At 37.7% G+C, this 17,884-nt stretch overlaps 1 protein-coding gene across 9 annotated transcripts in view; it reads right to left on the reverse strand.

Annotated features, from left to right (window-relative positions):
- Nucleotides 1-9,598, reverse strand: part of LOC106070674 (monocarboxylate transporter 2-like) — a 28,950-nt gene extending 19,352 nt beyond the window's left edge. Inside the window, exons 1-5 of one of the 9 annotated variants that reach the window (XM_056032836.1) lie at nt 9,356-9,598; nt 6,491-6,593; nt 5,882-6,350; nt 5,420-5,597; nt 3,079-3,412 (exon numbers count right to left, since the gene is read on the reverse strand). In XM_056032836.1, coding sequence (XP_055888811.1) covers nt 3,079-3,412; nt 5,420-5,597; nt 5,882-6,109 — 740 coding nt within the window. In that variant the 5' untranslated portion in view covers nt 6,110-6,350; nt 6,491-6,593; nt 9,356-9,598. The other 8 variants (XM_013230626.2, XM_013230624.2, XM_013230622.2 and 5 more) reach the window with 8 other exon arrangements.
- Between the last annotated feature and the right edge of the window lie 8,286 nt (nt 9,599-17,884).

A 17,884-nucleotide genomic window follows, 5' to 3' on the forward strand; every position in this document is an offset into this window, starting at 1 on the left:
GTGTGTGTGTGTGTGTGTGGCTACCTACCAAAGGAGCTCCAGCTGAGTTGTGTTTGCTGAGTGCCTAGAGACACTCTCTTCTCCCATAGGTACACACAAGAGATTGGACTATAGCCCACTGAGCTCCAGCTGAGTTGTGTTTGCTGAGTGCCTAGAGACACTCTCTTCTCCCATAGGTACACACAAGAGATTGGACTATAGCCCACTGAGCTCCAGCTGAGTTGTGTTTGCTGAGTGCCTAGAGACACTCTCTTCTCCCATAGGTACACACAAGAGATTGGACTATAGCCCACTGAGCTCCAGCTGAGTTGTGTTTGCTGAGTGCCTAGAGACACTCTCTTCTCCCATAGGTACACACAAGAGATTGGACTATAGCCCACTGAGCTCCAGCTGAGTTGTGTTTGCTGAGTGCCTAGAGACACTCTCTTCTCCCATAGGTACACACAAGAGATTGGACTATAGCCCACTGAGCTCCAGCTGAGTTGTGTTTGCTGAGTGCCTAGAGACACTCTCTTCTCCCATAGGTACACACAAGAGATTGGACTATAGCCCACTGAGCTCCAGCTGAGTTGTGTTTGCTGAGTGCCTAGAGACACTCTCTTCTCCCATAGGTACACACAAGAGATTGGACTATAGCCCACTGAGCTCCAGCTGAGTTGTGTTTGCTGAGTGCCTAGAGACACTCTCTTCTCCCATAGGTACACACAAGAGATTGGACTATAGCCCACTGAGCTCCAGCTGAGTTGTGTTTGCTGAGTGCCTAGAGACACTCTCTTCTCCCATAGGTACACACAAGAGATTGGACTATAGCCCACTGAGCTCCAGCTGAGTTGTGTTTGCTGAGTGCCTAGAGACACTCTCTTCTCCCATAGGTACACACAAGAGATTGGACTATAGCCCACTGAGCTCCAGCTGAGTTGTGTTTGCTGAGTGCCTAGAGACACTCTCTTCTCCCATAGGTACACACAAGAGATTGGACTATAGCCCACTGAGCTCCAGCTGAGTTGTGTTTGCTGAGTGCCTAGAGACACTCTCTTCTCCCATAGGTACACACAAGAGATTGGACTATAGCCCACTGAGCTCCAGCTGAGTTGTGTTTGCTGAGTGCCTAGAGACACTCTCTTCTCCCATAGGTACACACAAGAGATTGGACTATAGCCCACTGAGCTCCAGCTGAGTTGTGTTTGCTGAGTGCCTAGAGACACTCTCTTCTCCCATAGGTACACACAAGAGATTGGACTATAGCCCACTGAGCTCCAGCTGAGTTGTGTTTGCTGAGTGCCTAGAGACACTCTCTTCTCCCATAGGTACACACAAGAGATTGGACTATAGCCCACTGAGCTCCAGCTGAGTTGTGTTTGCTGAGTGCCTAGAGACACTCTCTTCTCCCATAGGTACACACAAGAGATTGGACTATAGCCCACTGAGCTCCAGCTGAGTTGTGTTTGCTGAGTGCCTAGAGACACTCTCTTCTCCCATAGGTACACACAAGAGATTGGACTATAGCCCACTGAGCTCCAGCTGAGTTGTGTTTGCTGAGTGCCTAGAGACACTCTCTTCTCCCATAGGTACACACAAGAGATTGGACTATAGCCCACTGAGCTCCAGCTGAGTTGTGTTTGCTGAGTGCCTAGAGACACTCTCTTCTCCCATAGGTACACACAAGAGATTGGACTATAGCCCACTGAGCTCCAGCTGAGTTGTGTTTGCTGAGTGCCTAGAGACACTCTCTTCTCCCATAGGTACACACAAGAGATTGGACTATAGCCCACTGAGCTCCAGCTGAGTTGTGTTTGCTGAGTGCCTAGAGACACCCTCTTCTCCCATAGGTACACACAAGAGATTGGACTATAGCCCACTGAGCTCCAGCTGAGTTGTGTTTGCTGAGTGCCTAGAGACACTCTCTTCTCCCATAGGTACACACAAGAGATTGGACTATAGCCCACTGAGCTCCAGCTGAGTTGTGTTTGCTGAGTGCCTAGAGACACTCTCTTCTCCCATAGGTACACACAAGAGATTGGACTATAGCCCACTGAGCTCCAGCTGAGTTGTGTTTGCTGAGTGCCTAGAGACACTCTCTTCTCCCATAGGTACACACAAGAGATTGGACTATAGCCCACTGAGCTCCAGCTGAGTTGTGTTTGCTGAGTGCCTAGAGACACTCTCTTCTCCCATAGGTACACACAAGAGATTGGACTATAGCCCACTGAGCTCCAGCTGAGTTGTGTTTGCTGAGTGCCTAGAGACACTCTCTTCTCCCATAGGTACACACAAGAGATTGGACTATAGCCCACTGAGCTCCAGCTGAGTTGTGTTTGCTGAGTGCCTAGAGACACTCTCTTCTCCCATAGGTACACACAAGAGATTGGACTATAGCCCACTGAGCTCCAGCTGAGTTGTGTTTGCTGAGTGCCTAGAGACACCCTCTTCTCCCATAGGTACACACAAGAGATTGGACTATAGCCCACTGAGCTCCAGCTGAGTTGTGTTTGCTGAGTGCCTAGAGACACCCTCTTCTCCCATAGGTACACACAAGAGATTGGACTATAGCCCACTGAGCTCCAGCTGAGTTGTGTTTGCTGAGTGCCTAGAGACACTCTCTTCTCCCATAGGTACACACAAGAGATTGGACTATAGCCCACTGAGCTCCAGCTGAGTTGTGTTTGCTGAGTGCCTAGAGACACTCTCTTCTCCCATAGGTACACACAAGAGATTGGACTATAGCCCACTGAGCTCCAGCTGAGTTGTGTTTGCTGAGTGCCTAGAGACACTCTCTTCTCCCATAGGTACACACAAGAGATTGGACTATAGCCCACTGAGCTCCAGCTGAGTTGTGTTTGCTGAGTGCCTAGAGACACTCTCTTCTCCCATAGGTACACACAAGAGATTGGACTATAGCCCACTGAGCTCCAGCTGAGTTGTGTTTGCTGAGTGCCTAGAGACACTCTCTTCTCCCATAGGTACACACAAGAGATTGGACTATAGCCCACTGAGCATACTATAAGCATGAAAGATGTGCTTTACAAAAATAATAAAAATAAAAAACACCCCATAAATAACTGAAATTTGTGAGCTTACCTTATGAGGTGCTTGAACATAGTTGCCATAAGAGCTGTGCCTATTCCACTTCCAGATACCAAAATCATTTCAGCCAGTTCTCTTTTTTTACGAAAGTATCGTCCCACCATAATATTGGCTGTGACTATGGTGAGACCAGTGCCTAGAGATAACACCACACAATGGCTAGTATACAGCTGCTCCTGCTGGTCTGAGAAAGCTAGGAAGAGACATCCAAGGGCACATATCAAACCACCAATAACAGCAAAGAGTCGAGGAGACTTGCGTCGACAAATGATGGTTACAATGGGTGCTGTGAAGAGTGAAATGGCAATACCTAGACTGCCTAGCCATGCTGGGGAAAAGAAAATAAAGAAAAACAGATAAAGATCTTCTTTTTAATAAGGTTAAGTTGTTATGTTTTTTATTTTGATTTTTAGATAGCATATATGCCATGTAAAGCTAAAAACAAAAATCTCAAATATATTTTTTAGAATTCAGATAATTTAAAGAGCAAAAATGTGTGTTCACTATAGACAAGGGGTGGGCAAATTATGTCATGCAGGCCATATGCGGCCCGCTTGAGTGATTTATGCGGTCCACAGACACCTACAGAAATCAGGTGCTCCACTAATTATATATATAAAATGCATATATATTAAAAATAGATAATTGTAAATATCTATATAAATTATTAAAACTTCTGATTCTTATCACTTATGAAGAGCTTAAATAAACATTGTCTCTACATGCCATTCTAAAACATTGAATGTAAATGAAGATTACTCTTATTAAGATAAGATAATTTTATTGATCCAATCAAATGGAAATTCAGTTTGACTACAATTGACAATATCAGCGTAACTACTGTACAATAACAATAACAGTATAGATGAAAAATTCGAACAACATTCACACACAAACACATACGCATTTACAACCAGTGCTTTATGAATTTGATCAAACTTATCAGAACTAGGGATCTTTACCACAGGTGGTTCCTATAAGTACTTGAAGATTTGGAAACAAAACATTCCTATGTTTGGTACCACGGTAGTATCCGCTGGCTTAGCATGGGCAAGGTATTGAGAAGAATAGGGAATCTCAAGGAAGAAATGTTAATGTTATGGATATTGATTGTGACTTTGTTACTAATATTTCTAATGAAGAGTGGAAGACCGTCTTCATGTTTTTCACATTCACTATTGCAATGAAATGCATGTGCATCTTTAAATCTTTTCATACAAAGCTATCCCATTTCTCTAAGACTAAGACTAAGACTAAGACTGCTTTATTGATCCTTACGGAAATTTGTTGTGATTACAAGGCAAGCAAGTGAAAACAATTTTGTCCTTTTCCTTTGCTGAGAATTAAAACTATTTCTAGTGAAATGGTTGAAAAGTACAACACTTATTTGGATTCCTTGAAAGCAAATTTTAAGATGTCTGAGGATCTGGAATCAGTTTTCAATGCCCTCAGATTTAGTGCACAAGCTGATTCAGCTCCAGAAGACATACCTCCAAGCAATTATGACCTGAAAAAGATGTTCCAGTACATTCTTCTGCTGGAGTTTTTTGGGTGCCAGAAGCTGTATTTACACACTTAAAACAGCTTTGCTGTTAAACTTTTACTTTATGAGCCCACATACATGTGTCAACAAGCATTTATATCTTTTTGAAAATAAGTGTAAGAACTGGAACAGATCATTGCTGACTGACTGTAATTTGAATGCAATCACAAGGATAACAACTACTAAGCTAGTTCAGCAGTTCAGGAACATTTTGCATCCAGTTAAATACTTCACATTATAAGTGCAACCGTACATTTGTGGTGAAATGTTGTTGATATAAAAAGACAATAACATTTTTATTTTAGATATTCGTAAAATTAGTTTCAGAAATTTCTAACTCTTTAATTCAACAACTGGGAGTGTAAAAAAATTAAATGTAAATGTAGAAAATAGTATAAATTAGAATTAAAAGACATTATACACAGTTAGCTAGCATATATTTCTACGGTCTAAGTGCATATTATATATATATATATATATATATATATATATATATATATATATATATATATATATATAAATATAATCATATTTTTAAAAGTTTTGTATGTTTCAAAGTAATTTCTGAAAGTATTATTTTAAAAGTAAAATATATGAGTCAAGATATTTTATAATATGATTCCATTAAAAGATTAAAAAAAAAAAAAAGAAATCCTTTTATTATTTTTTTTTAAAATATTTTGCCCTTAGCAACGTATGTTTACTCTTCATTACTCTATTTTTTTTTTCATACTTCCCTTACCAATAGTTCTATAAGCCATCATCAGCTATGAAATATTACATAAACTTTACCTGTTGATAGGTCAGTGATGGTAAATTTTTTCTTTATCTCTAGAAAGAGGGTGCCATAAGCCAGGTGAAATCCATTGCACATCATATGGACAAGAGTAGCAGCCCCAAGTACTATCCATCCCCAGCCTCCATCAGGGTAGAAGTCCCCCAAGTCAACAAGGCTAACAGGTTTCACATCCTGATCAAACAAGCACATAGTGAAGTTAGTAATATCTGACATGTTCAAGTCAAGTATGAATTGGACATTTTATAAACCAGGTCAACAGTGATAATCATTTGTAAAATTAATGTGAAATTAATTTTCTCAAAAAGTTTATCATGCTCTTAATATTAAACATGTTTTTCTGAGTTATATATATAGTTTGATTTACATTAATTAATATTGCTAAGATTGGTAAGAGAAATTCTTTAAATAAAACTAAAACTTTTAGTGATTTCTATTTAATAGCTAAAACACCTCACCTGTAAACAGAGTGCTTCTCTTTTCCGTATGCTTGCTGCATTGTCAATAATGACAGGAAGTGCACCTGCCACACATGAGACCGGTGACTGTCCACCTGTAGTAGACCCAATCTCTAAGTTCATACTCTGGCAGCTTTCATCACTGGATGCTCTCTTGAGAGGATGCTGCTCCGATTGAGCACCAGGATCTGGAGAACTTTTATTACTGATGGGGCTAGGTGAGGGCATGGCTGCCCTTTGCGAGGTAACATCCCCGCATTCAACGCACGTGGCGTCGAAGATTTTACACTCGTTGTGCGTTGTGACCTTCGTGGTGCTAGTAAGAGTATGGCATCATTGACACAACACGCTGGTAAGATCTGGATAACTTGTAAGATGCAGTAATATATATATATCAAATGTTCCAGTCAATTTGTTGTAGAAAAAAAATAATTTTTAAGTTACTGTTTATAGTAGTCAGATGAATCCACTAATTAAATGATTAAGAATTAATTTCATCAGCCAGAGGAATCCACTTATTGAATAATAAAAACTAATTTCATCTGTCAGATAAATCCAATCAATGATGATTATTAATCAATTTTTTTTACAATTCTTATATTAACTCACTCTGTATCTTTTGTGTTTAGATTCTCTCAATCAATTTTTATGGTTGAAACTGAAATATTATTGATATTTTACAGGTTTGAAGCCACAAGTAAATCAGTGTCCCCTTCAAAACAAGAAAATACAAAACTTATTTAAATTATTTATAGTTATAATTTCAAAAATACAAACTAAATTTTGTCAAAAAAATTGAAGTGAACCATGTAACATAAAGAGAATACATCGAACTTACAAAATTCAAGTGTCCTTTCAAAAGAGAAGATAGCAGACTAAAAACTCAAAATATATACTGGTAAGAGTAATAATAAATAAAAAGTTATGAAACTCCCATATTGATGAAATTGTTTAAAAATCTAAAAAAAGCTAATATATGTTTACACTAACTACAGATTAAACAAAATTATAAATCTAAAATGCTATTTAACTTTAGTCAGGCCAATATTAGAATAAGCATACTCAGTTTGGGATCCCTCAACTCAATAAAACATAAAGAAATTAAAACAGACCCAAAATAGAGCTAAGAGTTTTATAACAAACGAATATTCTCATTATATTAGAATAACACCATTAGTATCATCACAAAATTTAGTGACACTTCAGTACAGAAGAATAAAAAGTAAAGTAGCAATACCGGTTATACATAAAACACTGAACCATAATTTACATATAGAAAAACAAAACCTAATAAAATACTCAGAAAGACTAAAGATAAAGGCACATTTCTTATTTCATATGATAGGACAAATTTGAACATGTATGTGTTTCTTCTTCCCTAGTGCCAATAGAGCATGGAATAGGATGCCTGAATCAGCCAGGAAAACCAATGCATAACATGCATGATTAGTTTGACACATGAAATGCATAGTATGTAATTGTATTCTCTTTTAAAGTAAAATCTGTACACACAATTAATAAGATAAAATTTGTTTTAGTTTGTTATTACTCTTAATCATTAGCATTTTTTCTGGGTGGAAAGACATGTTCCAACTTGATTGACATTTATTTAATTCTTTTAATTCTCTTACATTATCTTGTGTGTTTTTTTTATCTACATATTATGCAATCATCTGCAAAAAGTCTCATTTGACAAAGGCGTTGTCATTAATTGTAGTAGTACTAATAAAGAAACAATTAATAAATACTCTTATTCTGAATAAAAAAGTTGACAAAAAATAAAAAATTCTGTGTCTTGAGACAAAAAGAATAACATTGTGGATTCAAATGTCCTCTAGTGAACTATTTGAAGACATTGTGTCACAAAGTAGAAGTGAAATGTAAACTTACTTAAGTCATCACTGTATTGTCTAACTGGCCCCCTCCTGTTCCTCAAAGATAGGCTTACTTAAGATTAAGATATTTTTGAACAGTGTGTGCAAGAAGCTTTTGGAATGATGTAACAATAGGAATTTAGGGAATCTACAGGCCAGTACAGATTGCACAGAGTGACCTTTCTGTAAAAATGTGGGTGGAAAAAATGTTTTTTTTTAATGCAAAAGCTATGAGTATTTTTTTTAAAGAATAGACCTTAGCTAGTTAAATTATCTGAAGAAGCTTTTCTTTGGTAAAGTTTGTTTTGTGGAAGATGACATGAATTTTAGCAATGACTCTGGTTGAGGGTATGCTTTTAAGAACATGATGGATTACCACGTAAAGGTGGGCTTGAAGAAAGGAAGATGATAAATGAGACAACTATAATAGAGACATGAGGAGACCTAAATGGTGACAGCAAGTAGGGTTCAGTCAAGTTCAGTGTGTTCAAACTAGAAGGGATAATCTGATAACTTAAAATTCTAGTCTGGATCTTATTATTTTGGATTTAACCTTATTGCATACAGGAAATATGGAAGTTAAAAAAAAAAAAATAATAATAATAATTCTTGTTGAAATAAACAATTAGGCCTAAATAGATCTAGAAATGATAAAAGTAATAAAAATCAATATTTGCATGCCTACTTAAGGAGTTATATTATTCCTGGTGTGAAAAAAGAAAGTTACTGGCACTTTTAATTTACAAACATGACCAGAATTTAAATTGCAGTAATTGGTACCGTATGTATAGTCTATATTGATATATTTAGATCATTTCATAGTATATTTATAAGCTTTGTCTCCCCTGAATATTCTGTGTTAGTTTCACATACACACATTCCTAGACGTTCTGTGGGCTAACTTCCAACACATTGAATCCTTTTCCTGTCTAACATCAATCCGCATAGGCCTACATTATTTTTGTTTACATAGATCTAATAGTCTACTTCCCTGTATGTGTGTTAACATGACTTTAGACTCATTAGGCCTAAATATGTTTAATTATTAAACAAACAAACAAAAAAAAAAACACGCCCTGCGCCTATGACGTTTGAACAATAAAATGAACTGCATTTTGATGCAAGGTCATGTAGGCCTATCATTTCACTTGTCTGACGAAAATAACTGTAGGTAGCATATAGATCTAATGCTACACTGTTGCTACACCTGATACCATTTTTCCATGTCGCCAAGTACGGCACCACACCAATGTTTTGACCCGTAGTTTCCTACTCTTAAAATAGACACAAATAGATCTGTTCCGAAGGGTGAGTCCATAATCGATTTTACTAAACTATGATAATCGTTCCATTGAGACGCCAAGACCACAATAATATCAATGTGGTGAAAATGTCGAGGCAACATTGCCTATAATGACTAAAGCAGATCGCAATTAGTCTACTTAAGACAACCACCTCAGCATCTGTGATCGAGACAATTTCGTTACAACTGGTCCGCGATCAGCTCACTACAGTTGTGATGGAATACACATCTTTACAACACGAAGTACAGGAAGAGCTTGTGTATGACCCTTGTTGAGAATGAGCACATCTTACAAACCTCTATCTTGGTAGATATCCCAATGGTAGAAACTCTCGCTAGTGATCAAAGGTAGAAAAGAAGTAGTTCAGTGTTTGTTTTTTTAAAAACAACAGCCAGTAGAACAGAAAAGATTACTCCGATGACACTAAAAAAAAATATTTAGAGCGAACAACAAGTGCTAGCGCCTTCACATCAGTTGCTTCGCAGCGACTCGGTTGCCTCGCATGAGTTCGATCGCCGTCCGCTAGTCGACACATATCATTTTGTGCGTAACGGCGGGTCGCTAGCATCGTTCCTTCTCGCTTACTCCTCGCACTCTCCTTTCTAAGCTTAATTCTTTGTTCTTGGTTTTTATCCAGGCGTTTTCTTACGAGACACCGGGAGTCAGTCTTTCAAACCACATTTAGACTTGGCTCTAGTTGTGTTCTTTCCTTCTACCCTTTCAGTAAGCCTACTTAACGTATAGATCTAGATACCTTTAGGCGCCCTTAGCATAGGCCTATTAGATATGAATAAAGCTATACGAGTGTAATGAGAAAGATAATATTCAAGACAGAGTGAGTCTGCTCTGTTAAGTGTTGAGGTTCTATTTCCATCCATGATAAAGAAATCCTGCAACACTTGGTCATAGAGTGTGTTTTATAAGGACACACAAGTCCTACACTTGGTCATAGAGTAAGTTGTTAGAATACACAGGTCTATAAAGTAGGCTACCACATTTGGTTATGGAGTGTTTTAAGAACACATAAGTCTATGGACATTTGGTCAGAGTGTGTTTTGAGAACACATAAATCTATGGACATTTGGTCATAGAGTGTGTTTTGAGAACACATAAGTCTATGGACATTTGGTCATAGAGTGTGTTTTGAGACCACACAAGTCTCTGTACAACACTTGGTCGTAAAGTGTATTGTTAGGACACACAAGCAAACACTAGGCCTATATGTTATTTGGGAAACAAATTAGTGCAGTTTTCATGGCATATGTATAAATAGTACATCGCTATCCTTTGAATGTATCGGTAAAATGGTTACACTTGTACTAGCATTATTTCATTTGAGTTGGACAATTGTTTTTTGTTACCCAAAGAATCTCACCTCGCACCCTCTGCCCTATATAAATGAAACAATGTATATATGCATGTCTGTGCGCGCGTGTAAGTTCTTTATAAGTAAAAAGTAAAGAGAATAATAAAGTAGATCAAACTAAGATGCTACATCACTTTGTATTTTATGTCATGGGCAGGTGATCACATCGTGTCAAGCACGTTAATACCAGATACTTTCATCTCATTGTTATAGATGACCAAAAATTAGCAAATATCAAAAATATCTCTATGGGAAGCACTATATCAGCAAACGCCAACCTAGATGATGAGATAGACCTCCGTGTTGCTCGTGCCAGTGATGCTCTTGGCAGACTTCAAGGACAAGTGTGGCAACAGAGAGGACTAAGCATATCCACAAAACTGAAAGTCTACAGTGCTGTAGTCCTCCCGTCACTCAGAGTCCTGGGCCCTGTATTCCCGCCACATCAAAAAGTTAAACTCCTTTCACCTACGCTGTCTAAGGAGTAGCCATAAGGTGCGTTGGTCCGACCACATACCAGACACAGAAATCTTAGAGCTGTCCATTGTCCAACATGAACAGTATCAATGCGATAGTGAAAAGGTCCCAACTTCGATGGGCGAGACATGTAGTCCGTATGCCAAACAATCGCCTTCCCAAACGACTTCTGTACGGGGAGTTATGTGCAGGAAAGCGCTCACAGGGAGGTCAATACAAACGCTATAAAGACACTCTCAAGAGCCCCTTCAAGGAATGCGATATCGACTATCATAACTGGGAAGCACTAACTCTTGATCGCCTCTCATGGCGTGAAGCTTAGTCTCGGAGTCTCGAGATTTCAAGCAAGAAGAGTTGCCAGGGTGAAAGAGCGCCGAACAAACAAAAAGCTGAGAGAAGAAGCAGGTCTATCTGCAACTGACCAAATATACTCATGCCACGTATGCGGCTGGCTTTTTAAAGCGAGAATTGGACTTTACAGTCATCTTCAAGTCCATAGGAAATGAGAAATGTGATTATCTTCGATCACGAAGGAGGAGCTATATACTTTCATCTCATGTATAATTTCATCTCATGTATACTTTCATCTCATGTATATTTTCATTTCATGTATACTTTGATCTAGTTCTGTTAAAAGAGGAAGACAAATAAATAGCAATATACAGCATTTAGACACACATCAAAGACTTGAACCACTTAATACTTCATTGCTTTTAGATATCTCTGTTTTCATTTTGTATTCAGTTTTCAGGCCATCTAATTACACACAATTTTTTTAAAGAATTCAACCAAAAACTTTCACACACAATATCGATGGGTTAGAGTGACCTCCCTTCCCTTGAAACATCTTCACCACTTCTGACAACATTAAGACTAGATCGACCTAAGTTACACAGGAAGTTCATCTCAAATAGGCACTAGCCTGAAATTGATGATATTGATAGAGAACTCTCTGTTGCTCCAGTCTGCCCAACAGCTAACCTACACAGCTGAGCATCACCATGTAGCCATATAATCACTTTATCCATCAAAATATCAGATTGACTTCGTGATGCATAACTCTTTAGTATTACCCATAAACAAACTCAGATTTCAAGCAGTACAAACCAACCCCAAACAGTCAGAGCAAGGACTTTATCCTTAAATCTAATTTCACATCCTTTATAACGAACAGCTGAAAAAAAAAAAAACAACTGCAAGCTTTTTTTGGCACAGTCTGCAAAAGAACTCACGGCTCTGGAGCATAAAGCTGGCTAGAAGAAACAATCTTGATTCACAAACCTTCACAGAGAAATAAATTGGCAGATAAACAAGCTAAGTAGCAATCAAGAAGCATGGAAAAAGGCGTTCAATGTAAAAGAAAAATGCTTCTCTGACTCATTTCAACTACAGCAACAATTATGTTCGCTACAGGTTGTCCCGCGATGCTCTCACCTCTGAACAGGACACGGGAGGAAGAAGCATAGTATAGGCCTATTTGTTTTAGAAAAATGACAATCAACGAAGACCCTAGAGATGACACAAGATTATGCCAACCACGTCATTTAAGCCTGCATATTAGTTGTTGATTTTAAGAGTCATTGCTGATACACTAACATTTTCTCCGGAATCCCCCGCTGTCTCGCGGGAGTTTCAAGTCTAAAGGAACATCCGAAACTTCTTAAACAAATAACCAAGCAAGCCTTTAAAAATGTGTTGTTTGACTAGCTAAGCTAAATATTCTTGTTGAATCCTTTGAATTTTTTTGAAGAATAATTCACCAAAGTATAGCAATGTTACAGCAATAGGCAATATATTTAGACTTAAAATCAGGCAATTGATAGGCTGATATTATCATAACGAGATTCATGATTTATTTCTAAAACATAACTGTGTCGAATGTAAACCAATTGGACCCTTTGAATCATGCCCTAATAAGACTTAATAATCTCAAAAACAAGCATCCTTAAATTGTGCTTATGTATTATTATTTTAAATAACGGGAGTGATTTTTTTTTTACAGCGGTAGTTTCCATGAACAGCGGATATTATAATTATCAAATTATAATCGAATGATCAATTAGTAGGGCATATCCGATAACAGGCTCCCTGAATTATTATACATTTTGTTACACCAGCTTTATCTAACCGGTGCGAACCACTACATTTCCCCGGAAGCTGTGTTTTCCGCCAATCTTAGCTAATAATATTTCTTACAGAATATATTTAGATATACACTAATAGCCTACTAAATAGAGGACTGAGCTTATGTTACATTCAGATCAAGATCTAGCTAGACATTCGTTAGAACACTGAACTGGCGCAATAAGGAGACAAGTCCATCTCTCTCTCTCTCTCTCTCTTTTCTGCCATGTGTTGTGTCGCCTAGCAGTGAGTGCGCGAATCTCGTGGTCATATGTTAGCATGGTCATTGAGCTGAGTCGTGTTATCGATCTCTTTCACAAGAGAGTGTAGATAAAGACTGAACACAGATATTGATCTGTTCCACAAGAGAGTGTAGATAAAGACTGAACGCAGATATTGATCTGTTTCATAAAATACAGTAGATAAAGATTGAACATAGATATTGATCTGTTCCACAAGAGCGTGTAGATAAAGACTGAACGCAGATATTGATCTGTTTCATAAAATACAGTAGATAAAGATTGAAAATAGATATTGATCTGTTTTACAACAGATTGTAGATAAAGATTGAACATAGATATTGATCTGTTCCACAAGAGACTGTAGATAAAGATTGAATACAGATATTGATCTGTTCCACACAAAAGAGTGTAGATAAAGACTGAAGATAGATATTGATCTGTCTTACAAGAGAGTGTGTGACAATTGTATTGTTTAGTGTTATTAACATGTATCAACTCTGACGCTGACTGAGGATATAGGCTACAAGTTTTAATCTGAATATGTCACTAATTTGTTTCACCAGTCAGGGTATGTCAGATACAGTGACAACATTGTCTGAACATTATGCTTGATCTGTTTCACCAGTCAAGGTCTGTCAGATACAGTGACAACATTGTCTGAACATTGTGCTTGATCTGTTTCACCAGTCAAGGTCTGTCAGATACAGTGACAACATTGTCTGAACATTGTGCTTGATCTTTTTCACCAGTCATGGTCTGTCAGATACAGTGACAACATTGTCTGAACATTGTGCTTGATCTGTTTCACCAGTCAAGGTATGTCAGATACAGTGACAACATTGTCTGAACATTGTGCTTGATCTGTTTCACCAGTCAAGGTATGTCAGATACAGTGACAACATTGTCTGAACATTATGATTGATCTGTTTCACCAGTCAAGGTATGTCAGATACAGTGACAACATTGTCTGAACATTGTGCTTGATCTGTTTCACCAGTCAAGGTCTGTCAGATACAGTGACAACATTGTCTGAACATTATGATTGATCTGTTTCACCAGTCAAGGTATGTCAGATACAGTGACAACATTGTCTGATCATTATGATTGATCTGTTTCACCAGTCAAGGTATGTCAGATACAGTGACAACATTGTCTGAACATTATGATTGATCTGTTTCACCAGTCAAGGTCTGTCAGATACAGTGACAATATTGTCTGAACATTATGATTGATCTGTTTCACCAGTCAAGGTATGTCAGATATAGTGACATTGTTTGAACATTGTTATTGATCTGTTTCACCAATGATAATTAATTAACAGTGATATGTTGATCAACAATAATTAGACTGCAGAATGGAAGACTGACACATCCCTAAAAGACTCCTGTATGGCCAATTAAGGGAAGGAAAGCGTTCGCAAGGTGGACAAAGAAAACGCTTCTGGGACACCCTTAAAGCTTCTCTGAAGGCGTTCAGCATAGACTCAGCCACCTGGGAGATAGAGGCACATGACAGAGCATCATGGCGTCGCGCCGTGAAAACTGACGCACAGTTTGCTGAGGAAAAGAGAACCACGCTGGCAGAAGAAAAAACGCCAGAGAAGAAAAACACTAGCTCCAGCTGGAATAACCTGCCCAGTGTGCGGCCGAACACTCCGGGCTCACATAGGTCTCACCAGCCACATAAGGAGGCACAAAACCCCAGTGCAAAGCCCTCAGCCCCCTGGATGACAATAGTGGTCATCATCGAACCACGATGGACGAACCATATATACCATACTAAATCTAACCGCGACTTCTAATCTTAAATATTACAGACGTTACTTCGAAAAAAAAAATGGTAATTACGACCTACGCATTTCATGTATCAATCTAGTCATGCATGCTAATTAATGACTTAAACTCTGCTAAGTCGTGGGTTTTTCTGGCTGATTCAGGCAACCTATTCCATTCTGTAATGGCACTATATGGAAGAAGGAGCACTTGTACAAAAAAGTGTTTGGAATAAGAAGTGTGCCTCTTTGTGTCTTTCTGAGTATTTCAGTAGGTTTAGTTTTTCTATTAGTAAGTTATTGTTAAGTGTTTTATGTATTATAGCTACTTTACTTTTATTCTTCTGTTACTCTAGTGTCCCTAAGTTTAGGGATTTTAGGCTACTAAGACTCAAGAAAACATTAAGAAACTGGAACAGACACAAAATAGAGCAGTGATATTCATAACAAACGAATATTCACATTTGACTAGAGTAACACCTTTAGTAAAATCACTAAATTTAGAAAGCCTTCAGGACAGAAGACTCAAAAGTAAAGTAGCAATTATACATAAAACACTGAACCATAATCTTCAAATACAAAAACAAAATTTAATAAAATATTCTGAAAGACACAAAGATAAAAGCACATTCCTCGTCCCATATGCTAGGACAAATTTGTACAAATACTCCTTCTTCCCTAGTGCTATTAGAGCATTGAATGGGTTGCCTGAGCTAGCCAGGAAAACCAATGACTTGGCAGAATTTAAGTCATTGGTTAATATGCATGACTAAATGCATGACGCGTAGGACGTAATCATCTTTTTTGAAGTAACATCTGTATTATATAAGATAAGATACTAATGGTGCATTATTCTTTTGTTATAAATCTCACTGCTCTGTTTTGAATTTGTTCTAGTTTCTTTGTTTTCTTGAGTTGAGGATGCATATTCTAATATTGGCCTAACTCCTTTTTCCTGGATGAAAGCCAACTTACTGTCTGAAGCTCTGAGCGTTCAAAGTAGGGGCAGTTTTACACCTGTTTTTTTTTTCTTTCGGTGTCTCTAATCCAACGACACAAGGGATTAGATAGCGTGTCCAGGGATCGAGGCCGAGGGTTGAGCACCCCGAGGAGACCATCTCTATGTTCGTCTTTCTCAATACCACTACTGCCAAGGGTCCGCCAAAGAAAAAACAGCTCTTTTGAGGAACGTTGTGATGGATCAGACAGGCTATTAGGGCTTACTCTCATCTCCGCTAAGAACAGTGATCTCAGTTTCATATAACAGTTTGTTTTTCTTCATGATAGTCTCCTCTCAGAACGTTTCCAGGCGGACACCATTATGGTGGAGTCTTGAAAGCGTGTCCAGGATACAAATAAACCCTGTTACCGTATCCAAGCAAAATACTTAAAAAAAAAAAAAAAAAAAGCTTTTATTGAGTGAAGGAAGAGACCATTCAATCGCTGCCATATCTCTCAGTATTACAAGTTTTATCTCCCCCTTTTCTATATAAAACCAAATTAATTAATTACAACTAATCGATTAATTGATTGGTTAATTGTTTTGTTGATTCTTGTGTTGTCAGTTGTCATCAACAATGAATGATTGAACTAATTTTTTACTTGATCCGAAAATAGGAAGTGGGAGGACAAGCAGTATACAAGAATCCACCTAGACAGACAGACAGAGAGTCTATTTAGATTTATGTTAAGGGTTAGGGTTAGGGTTAGCAATCAGTTGCTATTGTCAGAAGAGTTTTACAAGGTACTACATGATATGGTGTTTGGTAACTTTTGATGTCGAATTTAATAAAGCTACTTACAGTAGCCGTATAAATAAGATTTCAGAGGTACTCTAATGGGTTCAACCATGCTGTTTGGGTACATTTCTATATCAAAAGCTATGAACTACAAAAATTTTAACAATCTGCTTTTGAACTTGGCCATTTGATTTGCAAAGTTTCAGCTTGATCCGAGAAAGGGAAGTGGGAGAAATAACATGTAGGCCTACCGAACAAGATTCCACTCAGACAGACACAGTGAGTTGGAATATACTTTGTAATTAGAAGTCGTGGTCCAAACTTCTTTGTTTGTTTTTTGTTTCGTACATCAGGTTTTCTATATGTATTTTTTAAATTGTATTTTGTCATCAAACAGAACCTGACAATCAGGTGCCTATGTATTCTTTTACCGCATTTATCGTGGCGGCCTTTTCACGGCAGCGGTATATTGTAGAAATACTAAGGACTCGATACTTAGAATTTCTCTTTAAGCTGCTTTGAGAAACAAGCAATTTAAAAAAAAAAAATCCTTTTTAAAGAACAAAGCTTATCTAAGGGAAAGAATTCCGCACTTAGGCTACAACTGTGTCACACAATAATGTAGAATTTATTTCCCTTATTCGATATCAAACAATTAAATACCAATAATTAATTGACTAATTTTAATTAATTTATGTTTTGTTAGGTACAATAAATAATTGTTCAAGGTTTCAAATTTATCCAAGAATGGGTGTGGGATAGGGGTGGACTGGGTATATGGTCAACCGGGCTAATGATTTGGACGTCGGATCACTTGAAATGTCAGTGAACCTACTCGTGTGATTCTAGAACGGAACTTAAACATTAGGAAGTAATTCTTGATGGTATGATGTAGTTATGTTTACTGCAGTCTGTAGTTTCGCTGTTACCAAAATAAACTCTGATGGACATGTACTGTCTAATTATATAATTAGGTTGGTCGTTTCGCCACAAAGTCATTCGTCATACGAAATCACAATTATGATTCTAGTCAAACATGTCACCAAATATACATTGAAAGTAAAAGGTAACAAAAAAAAAAAACAGAAATGAAAAGCACAAAAATA

This window comes from Biomphalaria glabrata, chromosome 6, assembly GCF_947242115.1.
Source record: "Biomphalaria glabrata chromosome 6, xgBioGlab47.1, whole genome shotgun sequence".
In the NCBI taxonomy this organism is placed as follows: Eukaryota; Metazoa; Mollusca; class Gastropoda; family Planorbidae; genus Biomphalaria; species Biomphalaria glabrata.